The sequence below is a fragment of the Urocampus carinirostris genome, unplaced genomic scaffold, assembly GCF_059441175.1.
Source record: "Urocampus carinirostris isolate Australia breed hairy pipefish unplaced genomic scaffold, RoL_Ucar_1.0 HiC_scaffold_40, whole genome shotgun sequence".
Classification (NCBI taxonomy): Eukaryota; Metazoa; Chordata; class Actinopteri; order Syngnathiformes; family Syngnathidae; genus Urocampus; species Urocampus carinirostris.
In genome coordinates this window covers 39,242-53,382 of record NW_028283147.1, presented here as the reverse complement: position 1 = coordinate 53,382, position 14,141 = coordinate 39,242, and the positions used below count along the sequence as shown (strand labels likewise).

The following is a 14,141-nucleotide window of genomic DNA, read 5'->3' as shown; positions in this document are numbered from 1 at the left end:
GGATGTATTTCCAATGGTAGCTGCATTAGCGCAAAAACGCCACCAGAGAGCACTCATTAAATCGGTGGGCGTTCATTTCCAACGGCTCAATGTATTTCCAATGGTAGCTGCTTTGCCACAAAAATGCCACCAGGGGGCTCTCATTCAATTGGCTGCCGTTCATTTCGAACGGCTCGAGGTATTTCAGTTGGTAGCTGCATTGCCGCTTAATGCCACCGGAGGGCACTCATTAAATCGGCGGTTGTTCATTTCGAACGGCGTGATGTACTTCCAGTGCTAGCTGCATTGCCGCAAAAACGCCACCGGAGGGCACTCATTAAATCGGCGGGCGTTCATTTCAAGCGGCGGGATGTATTTCCAATGGTAGCTGCATTGCCGCAAAAACTTCACCGGAGGGCACTCATTAAATCGGTCGCCTTTCTTTTCGAACGGCTCAATGTGTTTCCAATGGTAGCTGCATTGCCACAAAAATGCCACCAGGGGGCTCTCATTCAATTGGCTGCCGTTCATTTAAACGGCTGGAGGTATTTCAGTTGGTAGCTGCATTGCCGCTTAATGCCACCGGAGGGCACTCATTAAATCGGCGGTTGTTCATTTCGAACGGCGGGATGTACTTCCAATGGTAGCTGCATTGCCGCAAAAACGCCACCGGAGGGCACTCATTAAATCGGCGGGCGTTCATTTCAAGCGGCGGGATGTACTTCCAATGGTAGCTGCATTGCCGCAAAAACGTCACCGGAGGGCACTCATTAAATCGGTGGCCGGTAATTTCCAACGGCTCAATGTATTTCCAATGGTAGCTGCATTGCTGCAAAAAACGCAAACTGAGGGCACTCATTAAATTGGCGGCCGTTCATTTCGAATGGCTGGATGTATTTCCAATGGTAGCTGCATTGCCGCAAAGACGCCACCGGGGGACACTCATTAAATCGGCGGCCGTTTATTTTGAATGGCTGGATGTAATTCCAATGGTGGCTGAATTGCCGCAAAAACGCCACTGAGGGCACTCATTAAATAGGCAGGCGTTCATTTCCAACAATTCAATGTATTTCCAATGGTATCTGCATTGCCGCAAAAACGCCACCGGAGGGAACTCATTAAATCGGCGGCCGGTCATTTCCAACGACTCAATGTATTTCCAATGGTAGCTGCATTGCCACAAAAACGCCACCGGGGGGCACTCATTCAATTGGCTGCCGTTCATTTCGAACGGCTGGATGTATTTCAGTTGGTAGCTGCATTGCCGCAAAATGCCACCGGAGGGCACTCATTAAATTGGAGGTTGTTCATTTCCAATGGCTGGATGTATTTCCAATGGTAGCTGCATTGCCGCAAAAACGCCACCAGAGAGCAGTCATTAAATCGGTGGGCGTTCATTTCCAACGGCTCAATGTATTTCCAATGGTAACTGCATTGCCACAAAAATGCCACCAGGGGGCACTCATTCAATTGGCTGCCGTTCATTCCGAACGGCTGGAGGTATTTCAGTTGGTAGCTGCATTGCCGCATAATGCCACCGGAGGGCACTCATTAAATCGGCGGTTGTTCATTTCGAACGGCTGGATGTACTTCCAATCGTAGCTGCATTGCCGCAAAAACGCCACCGGAGGGCACTCATTAAATCGGCGGGCGTTCATTTCAAGCGGCGGGATGTACTTCCAATGGTAGCTGCATTGCCGCAAAAACGCCACCGGAGGGCACTCATTAAATCGGTGGCCGTTGATTTCCGACGGCTCAATGTATTTCCAAGGGTAGCTGCATTGCCGCAAAAACGCAAACTGAGGGCACTCATTAAATTGGTGGCCGTTCATTTCGAATGGCTGGATGTATTTCCATGGTAGCTGCATTGCCGCAAAGACGCCACCTGAGGGCACTCATTAAATCGGTCGCCTTTCTTTTCGAACGGCTCAATGTGTTTCCAATGGTAGCTGCATTGCCACAAAAATGCCACCAGGGGGCTCTCATTCAATTGGCTGCCGTTCATTTAAACGGCTGGAGGTATTTCAGTTGGTAGCTGCATTGCCGCTTAATGCCACCGGAGGGCACTCATTAAATCGGCGGTTGTTCATTTCGAACGGCGGGATGTACTTCCAATGGTAGCTGCATTGCCGCAAAAACGCCACCGGAGGGCACTCATTAAATCGGCGGGCGTTCATTTCAAGCAGCGGGATGTACTTCCAATGGTAGCTGCATTGCCGCAAAAACTTCACCGGAGGGCACTCATTAAATCGGTGGCCGGTAATTTCCAACGGCTCAATGTATTTCCAATGGTAGCTGCATTGCTGCAAAAACGCAAACTGAGGGCACTCATTAAATTGGCGGCCGTTCATTTCGAATGGCTGGATGTATTTCCAATGGTAGCTGCATTGCCGCAAAGACGCCACCGGGGGACACTCATTAAATCGGCGGCCGTTTATTTTGAATGGCTGGATGTATTTCCAATGGTGGCTGAATTGCCGCAAAAACGCCACTGAGGGCACTCATTAAATAGGCAGGCGTTCATTTCCAACAATTCAATGTATTTCCAATGGTATCTGCATTGCCGCAAAAACGCCACCGGAGGGAACTCATTAAATCGGCGGCCGGTCATTTCCAACGACTCAATGTATTTCCAATGGTAGCTGCATTGCCACAAAAACGCCACCGGGGGGCACTCATTCAATTGGCTGCCGTTCATTTCGAACGGCTGGATGTATTTCAGTTGGTAGCTGCATTGCCGCAAAATGCCACCGGAGGGCACTCATTAAATTGGAGGTTGTTCATTTCCAATGGCTGGATGTATTTCCAATGGTAGCTGCATTGCCGCAAAAACGCCACCAGAGAGCAGTCATTAAATCGGTGGGCGTTCATTTCCAACGGCTCAATGTATTTCCAATGGTAACTGCATTGCCACAAAAATGCCACCAGGGGGCACTCATTCAATTGGCTGCCGTTCATTCCGAACGGCTGGAGGTATTTCAGTTGGTAGCTGCATTGCCGCATAATGCCACCGGAGGGCACTCATTAAATCGGCGGTTGTTCATTTCGAACGGCGGGATGTACTTCCAATGGTAGCTGCATTGCCGCAAAAACGCCACCGGAGGGCACTCATTAAATCGGCGGGCGTTCATTTCAAGCGGCGGGATGTACTTCCAATGGTAGCTGCATTGCCGCAAAAACGCCACCGGAGGGCACTCATTAAATCGGTGGCTGTTGATTTCCAACGGCTCAATGTATTTCCAAGGGTAGCTGCATTGCCGCAAAAACGCAAACTGAGGGCACTCATTAAATTGGTGGCCGTTCATTTCGAATGGCTGGATGTATTTCCATGGTAGCTGCATTGCCGCAAAGACGCCACCTGAGGGCACTCATTAAATCGGTCGCCTTTCTTTTCGAACGGCTCAATGTGTTTCCAATGGTAGCTGCATTGCCACAAAAATGCCACCAGGGGGCTCTCATTCAATTGGCTGCCGTTCATTTAAACGGCTGGAGGTATTTCAGTTGGTAGCTGCATTGCCGCTTAATGCCACCGGAGGGCACTCATTAAATCGGCGGTTGTTCATTTCGAACGGCGGGATGTACTTCCAATGGTAGCTGCATTGCCGCCAAAACGCCACCGGAGGGAGCTCATTAAATCGGCGGGCGTTCATTTCAAGCGGCGGGATGTACTTCCAATGGTAGCTGCATTGCCGCAAAAACTTCACCGGAGGGCACTCATTAAATCGGTGGCCGGTAATTTCCAACGGCTCAATGTATTTCCAATGGTAGCTGCATTGCTGCAAAAACGCAAACTGAGGGCACTCATTAAATTGGCGGCCGTTCATTTCGAATGGCTGGATGTATTTCCAATGGTAGCTGCATTGCCGCAAAGACGCCACCTCAGGGCACTCATTAAATCGGTCGCCGTTCTTTTCGAACGGCTCAATGTGTTTCCAATGGTAGCTGCATTGCAGCAACAACGCCACCGGGGGGCACTCATTAAATCGGCGGCCGTTTATTTTGAATGGCTGGATGTATTTCCAATGGTGGCATAATTGCCGCAAAAACGCCACCGGGGGGCACTCATTCAATTGGCTGCCGTTCATTTCGAACGGCTGGATGTATTTCAGTTGGTAGCTGCATTGCCGCAAAATGCCACCGGAGGGCACTCATTAAATTTGAGGTTGTTCATTTCCAATGGCTGGATGCAATTCCAATGGTAGCTGCAATGCCGCAAAACGCCACCGGATTGCACTCATTAAATCGGCGGTTGTTCATTTCGAACGGCGGGATGTACTTCCAGTCGTAGCTGCATTGCCGCAAAAACACCACCTAAGGGCACTCATTAAATCAGCGGTTGTTCACTTCCAACGGCAGGATGTATTTCCAATTCAGATTCAGATTCAGATTCAGATCTACTTTATTGTCATTCTAGTACACGTGTATACAGAACGAAATGTCGATGCATCTGACCCCCACAGTTTCCTTGAATGTACAGATATAAATAATGTTGTATTGTATTTTGGCTACGTGTAGTATTTTACCATAGTGCCGATAGTGCAAGAAGAGTAGCTAACCCGATGTGCAAAATGGGCAGTCAGGTTAACAAGTCAGGTACACAGTAACATTAACACTGTAACAATAACGCTGTAATTACAATAGTGCAGAGAGCAATGTGCAAGGAGTGGCAAGCTATAAAAAAAACTGCCAGTAGTGCAAAAGTCAGATTAGCCGCCGTTTAGATTTAAGTTAACTATATGTTAGATTGACCATTTAACAGTCTAATGGCCAGGGGGACTAGACTATTGCGGAGCCTGGTGGTCCTGCACCGCACACTGCAGTACCTCTTCCCAGAGGCTAGCAGAGTGAACAGTCCATGATGGGGGTGAGAGGGGTCCCCGGTAATGTTTTTTGCATGGGATAGGCAGTGCTTCTGGCCAATGTCCTGAATGGAGGGAAGTGTAGTCCCGATTATTTTCTCTGCTGTCCTCGTTACCCTCCTCACACTACCCCAGTCGGTAGCGCTGCAGCCTCCACACCACACAGAGATACAGTTGGTCAGGATACTCTCTATGGTGCCCCTGTAGAATGTAATGAGGGAGGGTGGGGGCAGGTGGGCTCTCCTCATCCTCCGCAGGAAGTACAGGCGCTGCTGTGCCCTCTTAACCAGTGATGCAGTGTTTACGGACCAGGTGAGTTTGTTTGTAATGTGCACCTTGTTGATGCAAAGTGGGGCATGGTTGGGCTGGTTTTTCCTAAAGTCGACAATGATCTCTTTAGTTTTGTCGACATTCAGGACCAGGCTGTTGTCCCTGCACCAGCCCACCAACTGCTCCACCTCCTCTCTGTAGGCCAGATCGTTGTCATCCCTGATGAGGCCCACCACTGTTGTGTCGTCAGCATACTTCACGATGTGGTTTGTGGCGGACCTAGGGACGCAGTCGTGTGTCATCAAGGTGAACAGCAAGGGGCTTAGGACGCAGCCTTGGGGGGAGCCCGTGCTGAGGTAGATGACATCTGAACTGTTCTGACCTATCCGCACTGATTGGGGTCTGTCACAGAAGTCCAGCAGCCAGTTCCGCAGGGGGGTGTTGAAACCCAGGAGTCTCATTTTGTCAACCAGATGTTGTGGGATGATGGTGTTGAATGCTGAACTGAAGTCCAGGAACAGCATCCGCACATGGGTGTTCTTCTCCTCTAGATGTGTCAGGCTCAGGTGAAGCGCAGAGGAGATGGCATCCCTGGTGGAGCGGTTTGTCCTGTAGGCAAACTGAAAGGGGTCGAATGAGGAGGGGAGACTGGAGGTGATGTGCTCTTTAACCAGTCTCTCAAAGCACTTCATTATGATAGGAGTCAGTGCAACGGGCCGGTAATCGTTGAGTGATAAGATCTGGGGTTTCTTTGGCACTGGGATGATGTTGGCAAATTTGAAGCATGATGGTACTTTGGCTTGGTCTAGCGAGGTGTTGAAAATGTCTGTTAGTACACAAGCCAGCTGATCGGCGCACTCCCTAAGTACCCGCCCCGGAATGTTGTCCGGGCCTGGAGCCTTCCTTGTGTTGACCCTTCTCAGGGTCTTCCTCACGTCAGATGAGTCCAGGTGGAGTGCTCTTTCGTCCTGATTTGGAACCGCTTTCGCTGCAGGGGTGCCGTTTTGTGCCTCGAACCTTCCAAAGAATTTGTTGAGGTCATTCAGAAAGTCCATGCTAGTGTTCTGCACTGGGGCGGTGGTTGACTTGTAACTGGTGATGGCCTGAATGCCTTTCCACATATCCCTGGTGTTGGTTGTGCTGAGGAAACGTTCCTGGATTGCCGCAAAACGCCACCGGAGGGCACTCATTAAATCGGCGGGCGATCATTTTGAGCGGCGGGATGTACTTCCAATGGTAGCTGCATTGCCGCAAAAACGCCACCGGAGGGAACTCATTAAATCGGTGGCCGTTAATTTCCAACGGCTGAATGTATTTCCAATGGTAGCTGCATTGCCGCAAAAACGCCAACTGAGGGAACTCATTAAATCGGTGGCCCTTCATTTCGAATGGCTGGATGTTTTTCCAATGGTAGCTGCATTGCCGCTAAAACGCCACCTGAGGGAGCTCATAAGTCGGCGGCCGTTCATTTCCAACGGCTCAATGTATTTTTTAATGGTAGCTTCATTGCCGCAAAAACGCCACCGGAGGGCACTCATTAAATCGTCGGCCGTTAATTTCCAACAGCTGGATGTATTTCCAATGGTAGCTGTATTGCCGCAAAAACGCCATCGGAGGGCACTCATTAAATAGGCGGCTGTTCGGTTTCAAACGGCTGGATGTATTTCCAATGGTAGCTGCATTGCTGCAAAAATGCCACCGGAGGGCATTCATTAAATCGGTGGCCGTTAATTTCCAACGGCTCAATGTATTTCCAATGGCAGTTGCAGTGCCGAAAATCCCCAACTGAGTGCACTCATTAAATCGGCGGCTGTTCATTACCAACGGCTCAATGTATTTTCAATGGTAGCTGCATTGCCCCAACAATGCCACCGGAGGGCACTCTTTAAGTCAGATGCCATTCATTTCGAACGGCTGGATGTATTTTCAATGGTAGCTGCATTGCCGCAAAAACGCCACCGGAGGGTTCTCATTAAATCGGCGGCCGTTCATTTCGAACGGCTGGATGGATTTCCAATGCTAGCTGCATTGCCGCAAAAACGCCACCGGAGGGCACTCATAAATCGGTGGCCGTTCATTTCCAACGGCTGAATGTTTTTCCAATGTTAGCTGCATTGCCGCAAAAACGCCACCAAGGGCATTTCTAAATTGGCAGCCGTTCATTTCCAACGGCTCAATGTGTTTCCAACGGTAGCTGCATTGCTGCAAAAAACGCCACCGAGGGGCACTCATTAAATTGGCGGCCGTTCATTTTGAATGGCTGGATATATTTCCTATGGTGGCTGAATTGCTGCAAAAACACCACCGAGGGCACTCATTGAATTGGCAGGCGTTCATTTCCAACAATTCAATGTATTCCCAATCGTAGCAGCATTGCCGCAAAAACGCCACCGGAGGGAACTCATTAAATTGGCGGCCGTTCATTTCCAACGGCTCAATGTATTTTCAATGGTAGCTGCATTTCCCCAACAACGCCACTGGAGGGCACTCTTTAAGTCAGCGGCCATTCATTTCGAACGGCTGGATGTATTTCCAATGGTAGCTGCATTGCCCCAACAACGCCACCGGAGGGCACTCTTTAAGTCAGCGGCCATTCATTTCGAACAGCTGGATGTATTTCCAATGGTAGATGCATTGCGGCAAAAACGCCACCGAAGGGCATTCATTAAATCGGCAGCCGTTCATTTCGATTGGCTGGATGTATTTTCAATGGTAGCTGCATTGCCGCAAAAACGCCACCGGAGGGTTCTCATTAAATCGGTGGGCCTTCATTTCCAACGGCTGAATGTATTTCCAATGTTAGCTGCATTCCCGCAAAAACGCCACCGAGGGCATTCATTAAATTGGCGGCCGTTCATTTCCAACGGCTCAATGTTTTTCCAATGGTAGCTGCATTGCCGCAAAAACGCCACCAGAGGGCACTCATTAAATCGGCCGCCTTTCATTTCCAAAGGTTCGATGTATTTCCAATGGTAGCTGCATTGCCGCTAAAACGCCACCGGGGGGCAGTCATTAAATCGGCGGCCCTTCATTTTGAATGGCTCGATGTATTTCCAATGCTGGCTGAATTGCCGCAAAAACGCCACCGGAGGGCACTCATTGAATTGGCAGGCGTTCATTTCCAACAATTCAATGTATTTCCGATGGGTAGCTGCATTGCCGCAAAAACGCCACCGGAGGGAACTCATTAAATCGGTGGCCGTTCATTTCCAACGGCTCAATGTATTTTCAATGGTAGCTGCATTGCCCCAACAACGCCACTGGAGGGCACTCTTTAAGTCAGCGGCCATTCATTTCGAACGGCTGGATGTATTTCCAATGGTAGCTGCATTGCCGCAAAAACGCCACCGGAGGGCATTCGTTAAATCGGCAGCCGTTCATTTCGAACGGCTGGATGTATTACCAATGCTAGCTTCATTGCCGCTGTAGGAGAAAATGTAGGTTCGATAATCTTTTAAGTCTTCTTTCGTGATTGAATTAAGTACATCGGAAACCAGCCATGAGGGGGAGCCTTTTATTTCGTCATCCCAAAAGAACTCAGAGAACTCCAGACATAACAATGCTTTTATAGCTTCAGTTTGAGTACAACCCATAAGCGGCCCTAGTCCTCAGTAATCAACAAGGAAGATGCTGTCGTACCCTTATTAGGACATGTTGTTCGCCTCAGTTTGCTCAGAGAGTCCTTGAAGAAGGGCCTTGCAGGTCTCATGCCCTTTTAGGGAAACTCAACTGTCTTGCCAAGGATCTTCTCGAATGATGTCAACATTCCCTCACTACTGTAAGCAATGTAAGCAAGTCTTTCTACATTTCTAAATGTAAGCAACTCTATTCTACAAATGCAAGTCTATTTTCCACAACACCGCAAAAATGCCACCGGAGGGCACTCATTAAATCGGCGGCTGTTCATTTCCAACGGCTGGATGTATTTCCAATGGTAGCTGCATTGCCGCAAAAATGCCACCGGAGGGCACTCATTAAATCGGTGGCCGTTAATTTCCAACGGCTCAATGTCTTTCCAATGGTAGATGCATTGCCACAAAAACGCCAACTGAGGGGACACATTAAATCGGTTGCCGTTCATTTCCAACGGCTGGATGTATTTCCAATGGTAGTTGCATTGCCGCAAAAACGCCACCTGGGCGCTGTTCATTTCGAACGGCTTGATGTATTTCCAATGGTAGCTGCATTGCTGCAAAAACGCCACCGGAGGGTACTCATTAAATCGGCGGCTGTTCATTTCCAATGGGCGGATGTATTTCCAATGGTAGCTGCCTTGCTGCAAAAACGCCATCGAGGGCATTCATTAAATAGGCGGCCGTTCATTTCCAACTTCTCATTGTATTTCCAATGGTAGCTGCATTGCTGCAAACACGCAACCGGAGACACTCATTAAATCGGCTGCCGTTCATTTCCAACGGCTCGATGTAGTTCCAATGGGTGCTGCATTGCCCCAAAAACGCCACTGGAGGGAACTCGTTAAATTGGCGACCGTTCATTTCCAATGACTCATTGTATTTCCAATGGTAGCTGCATTGCTGCAAAAACGCAACCGGAGACACTCATTAAATCGGCTGCTGTTCATTTCCAACAGCTTGATGTATTTGTTAGCCCATTTGTAGCAATGACAATAAAGGTATGTTCTATTCTATTCTATTCTATTTCCAATGGTAGTTGCATTGCCGCAAAAAGCGACCGGAGGGATCTCATTAAATCGGCGGCCGTTCATTTCCAACGGCTCGATGTATTTCCAATGCTAAGTGCATTGCTGCAAGAATGCCACCGGAGGGCACTCATTAAATCGGCGGCTGTTCATTTCGAACAGCTGGATGTATTTTAGCTGCATTGCCGCAAAAACGCCACCGGAGGGCACTCATTAAATCAGCGGCCGTTCATTTCGAATGGCTGGATGTATTTCCAACGGTAGCTGCATTGCCGCAAAAATGCCACTGGAGGGCACACCTTTTAATCGGCGGCCGTTCATTTCCAACGGCTGGATGTAGTTCCAATGGTAGTTGCATTGCCGCAAATACGCCACCTGGGCGCTCATTAAATCTGCGGCTGTTCATTTCGAACGGCTTGATGTATTTCCAATGGTAGCTGCATTGCTGCAAAAACGCCACCGGAGGGTACTCATTAAATCGGCGGCTGTTCATTTCCAATGGGCGGATGTATTTCCAATGGTAGCTGCCTTGCTGCAAAAACGCCATCGAGGGCATTCATTAAATAGGCGGCCGTTCATTTCCAACTGCTCATTGTATTTCCAATGGTAGCTGCATTGCTGCAAAAACGCAACCGGAGACACTCATTAAATCGGCTGCCGTTCATTTCCAACGGCTCGATGTAGTTCCAATGGGTGCTGCATTGCCCCAAAAACGCTACTGGAGGGAACTCATTAAATTGGTGACCGTTCATTTCCAATGATTCATTGTATTTCCAATGGTAGCTGCATTGCTGCAAAAACGCAAGCGGAGACATTCATTAAATCGGCTGCCGTTCATTTCCAACAGCTTGATGTATTTCCAATGGTTGTTGCATTGCCGCAAAAAGCGACCGGAGGGATCTCATTAAATCGGCGGCTATTCATTTCCAACGGCTCGATGTATTTCCAATGCTAAGTGCATTGCTGCAAGAATGCCACCGGAGGGCACTCATTAAATCGGCGGCTGTTCATTTCGAACAGCTTGACGTATTTCCAATGGTGGCTTCATTGCCCCAAAAACGCCACCGGAGGGATTTCATTAAATCGGCGGACGTTCATTTCCAACAGCTCATTGTATTTCCATTGGTAGCTGCATTTCCTCAAAAACGCCACCGAGGGCACACATTTATTCGGCGGCCGTTCATTTCCAACGGCACGAAGTATTTCCAATGGTAGTTGCATTGCCCCAAAGACGCCACCGGAGGGCATTCATTAAATCGGTGGCTGTTCATATCCAACGGCTCATTGTATTTCCAATGGTAGCTGCATTGCCGCAAAAACGCCACCGGAGACAGTCATTAAATCGGCTTCCGTTCATTTTCAACGGCTGGATGTATTTCCAATGGTAGCTGCATTGCCGCAAAAACGCCACCGGAGGGAACTCATTAAATCGGCAGCTGTTCATTTCGAACAGCTTGACGTATTTCCAATGGTGACTTAATTGCCGCAAAAACGCCACCGGTGGGCACTCATTAAATCGGCGGCCGTTCATTTCCAACGGCTCGATGTATTTCCAATGGTAAGTGCATTGCCGCATGAACGCCACCGGAGGGCACTCATTAAATCGGGGGCTGTTCATTTCGAACAGCTCGATGTATTTCCAATGGTAGCTAAATTGCCGCAAGAACGCCACCGGAGGGCACTCATTAAATCGGCGGCTGTTCATTTCGAACAGCTTGACATATTTCCAATGGTGGCTTCATTGCCCCCAAAACGCCACCGGAGAGCACTCATTAAATCGGCGGCGGTTCATTTCCAACGGCACGAAGTATTTCCAATGGTAGTTGCATTCTCCCAAAAACGCCACCGGAGGGCACTCATTAAATCGGTGGCTGTTCATATCCAACGGCTCATTGTATTTCCAATGGTAGCTGCATTGCCGCAAAAACGCCACTGGAGACAGTCATTAAATCGGCTTCCGTTCATTTTCAACGGCTGGATGTATTTCCAATGGTAGCTGCATTGCCGAAAAAACGCCACCGGAGGGCACTCATTAAGTAGGCGGCAGTTGTTGTGCCCAAATCCGACTCCTGTGCAAATTCCTCCCCCCCTTCGCGTGAACGCGCATTCTGCTGCGCTTCCAACAAAAGCGATCGTATTCTATATAAAACGATTATTAAAACAATAAAGCGAGCTAATTATAACAATTGGGAGATCCTTGTCAATATAACGCGTTTATTTAAACAATAAAGCGCTATTGTATTCTACAAATTGCGTCCGTCAACGCGGATGCAAAAGTTACAATTGTAAATGTACACTTCCGACAAAAGCGATCGTATTCTATATAATACGCTATTTTAAAAAATAAAGTGAGCTAATCATAACAATTGGGAGATCCTAGTCTATATAACGTGTTTATTCAAACAATAAAGTGCGATCGTATTCTACAAAATGCGTTTGTTAACGCAGATGAAAATTTCACCAACGTCAATGTACGCCAGACCTGGGCACTCCGGTCCTGGAGGGCCATATGTTCTGCATGATTTTTGAGGTTTCTCTGATCCAATACAGGGGATTCCAATCACCAGTATCGTTAACGAGCACTTGCTAGCTTGCTAACGAGGTTATAATTTGTATCACCTGAGTTAAAGAAGAGCAAACTTCAAAATCTGGCAGGACGTATGCCCCTCCAGGACCGGAGTGCCCAGGTCTGATATACGCTCACATTTAGGCCAATCCCCTAAAATAGTTTAAAAAAACTGTAGGAGCTAAGAATCACACTATCACAGCAAAGACACTCCGCAATCATTTTGTCTCGGGCTTAAAATGACACAAAGATTTCCCTTTCCATTTCTGAGTTCCGTCCAAAATGTTCCCTTTTTTTTTTGTCCAAGCAATTTGTACTGAAAAAATATTTGACCAAAAAGACCAACATTTAGCACTTTTGAGGTAAAATATTTTATTTAAGTTTATAAGTGCTCCATATGTGTATGTAGATAGATGGATAGACTGGCTGGCTGGCTGGCTGGCTGGCTGGCTGCTAGACAGACAGATAGAAAGACAGACAGATAGAAAGACAGATGGACAGACGGACAGACGGACGGACGGATGGACAGGCACATAGATTGACAGACATATACAAAGATTGACGGACAGACAGACACAAAATAGCCCTTCTAGAGGGACGTGTCCCTGAGCTAGAGCAGTTTAAAAGGAAAATGTTAGGTGCCGCGGACACCACTGCTAGCGTGGGTTGTAGCGAACCTGCTAGTCCGGTTAGCATTAGCCCTAAACGGCATGCTAATCGAGGTTAGCCAATCCAGTCACATAATAAGTTCAGCCCCCTAGCTAGTCCCACTCCACCCCGGTCTACTGGAGCCCGCACCCTAGTTATAGGTGACTCCATCACCCGTAACATAAAGATTAGCACCCCAGCCACAATTATGTGTATATCTGGGGCCAGAGCACCCGACATTGAGGCTAATTTGAGGGAGCTGACATGCAAATCTAGACACCAGGACAGGGCTAGCTACACCGATATAGTCATTCACGTCGGCTCTAATGATACTAAAATGAGGCAATCTGAGATTACAAAGGAAAATATTGCTAGGACCTGTAATCTCGCCAGAAAGATGACTCTGCATCTGTAATTGTCTCTGGCCCCTTGCCTGCGAGAGGCAATGATGAGAGGTTTAGCAGACTAGTCTCACTAAACCGGTGGCTGGCAAGTTTCTGTAGTCAGCAGGGATTTAGGTATGTGGATAACTGGCCTGCTTTCTGGGGCCGACCTGACCTGCTTAGGAGAAACGGCCTTCACCCTAACTGGGAAGGTGCTCTCACTCTTTCTAAAAATATATTACTGTTTAAGCCTTCCATGACAGGGTACACTAGTGCAGGCCAGGTCACAGGTGATGAACCTGAGTGAACCTGTGATCACGGGTGTGGAGTCTGTATTGCTAGGGCTAACTAGCGCTATGCTAGATTCACATAGTTTTTGTAGTTTAGAGCGTTCCATTGCCTGCACCACACACTCTGAACTGTACTGTGTTCAATAGCATCTTCTTCTGTGCTTCTTACCTCTGATTTTCCCTTGTTAGGTGAGGAGGGAGAAGAAATAACATTATTTTCTACCACTAGTCATCCTGCTACTCCACCTGTCAACAATATTCCTGTGGTATGGAATTCGGGCCGCATCTGCCGCCATGCAAAGCACAAGACGCAGGACTGGCAGTATAATCCTGTGGAGGTTACCACCAAGGTAACCATAAGGTTCAAAACTCGGGAAAGTGCTCAGCTCAGTCCACAGTGCTGAAGCTTGGCCTTCTGAATATTAGATCACTAGCCTCCAAAGCTTTACTTGTCAACGACCTTATTAATGAAAACAATCATAAACT

At 48.2% G+C, this 14,141-nt stretch overlaps 1 protein-coding gene across 7 annotated transcripts in view; it reads left to right on the top strand.

Annotated features, from left to right (window-relative positions):
* LOC148345619 (uncharacterized) overlaps positions 1–14,141 on the top strand; it is a 46,164-nt gene that overhangs the window by 15,962 nt on the left and 16,061 nt on the right. For all 7 annotated transcript variants that reach the window (XR_015848579.1, XR_015848578.1, XR_015848577.1 and 4 more), the window contains exon 2: positions 13,845–14,005. Coding sequence is in view for 4 of the 7 variants with exons in the window: in XM_088325882.1 (XP_088182008.1) it covers positions 13,845–14,005 (161 nt within the window). In the remaining 3 variants the exon portion in view is untranslated. The remainder of the gene's footprint in view (positions 1–13,844; positions 14,006–14,141) is intronic.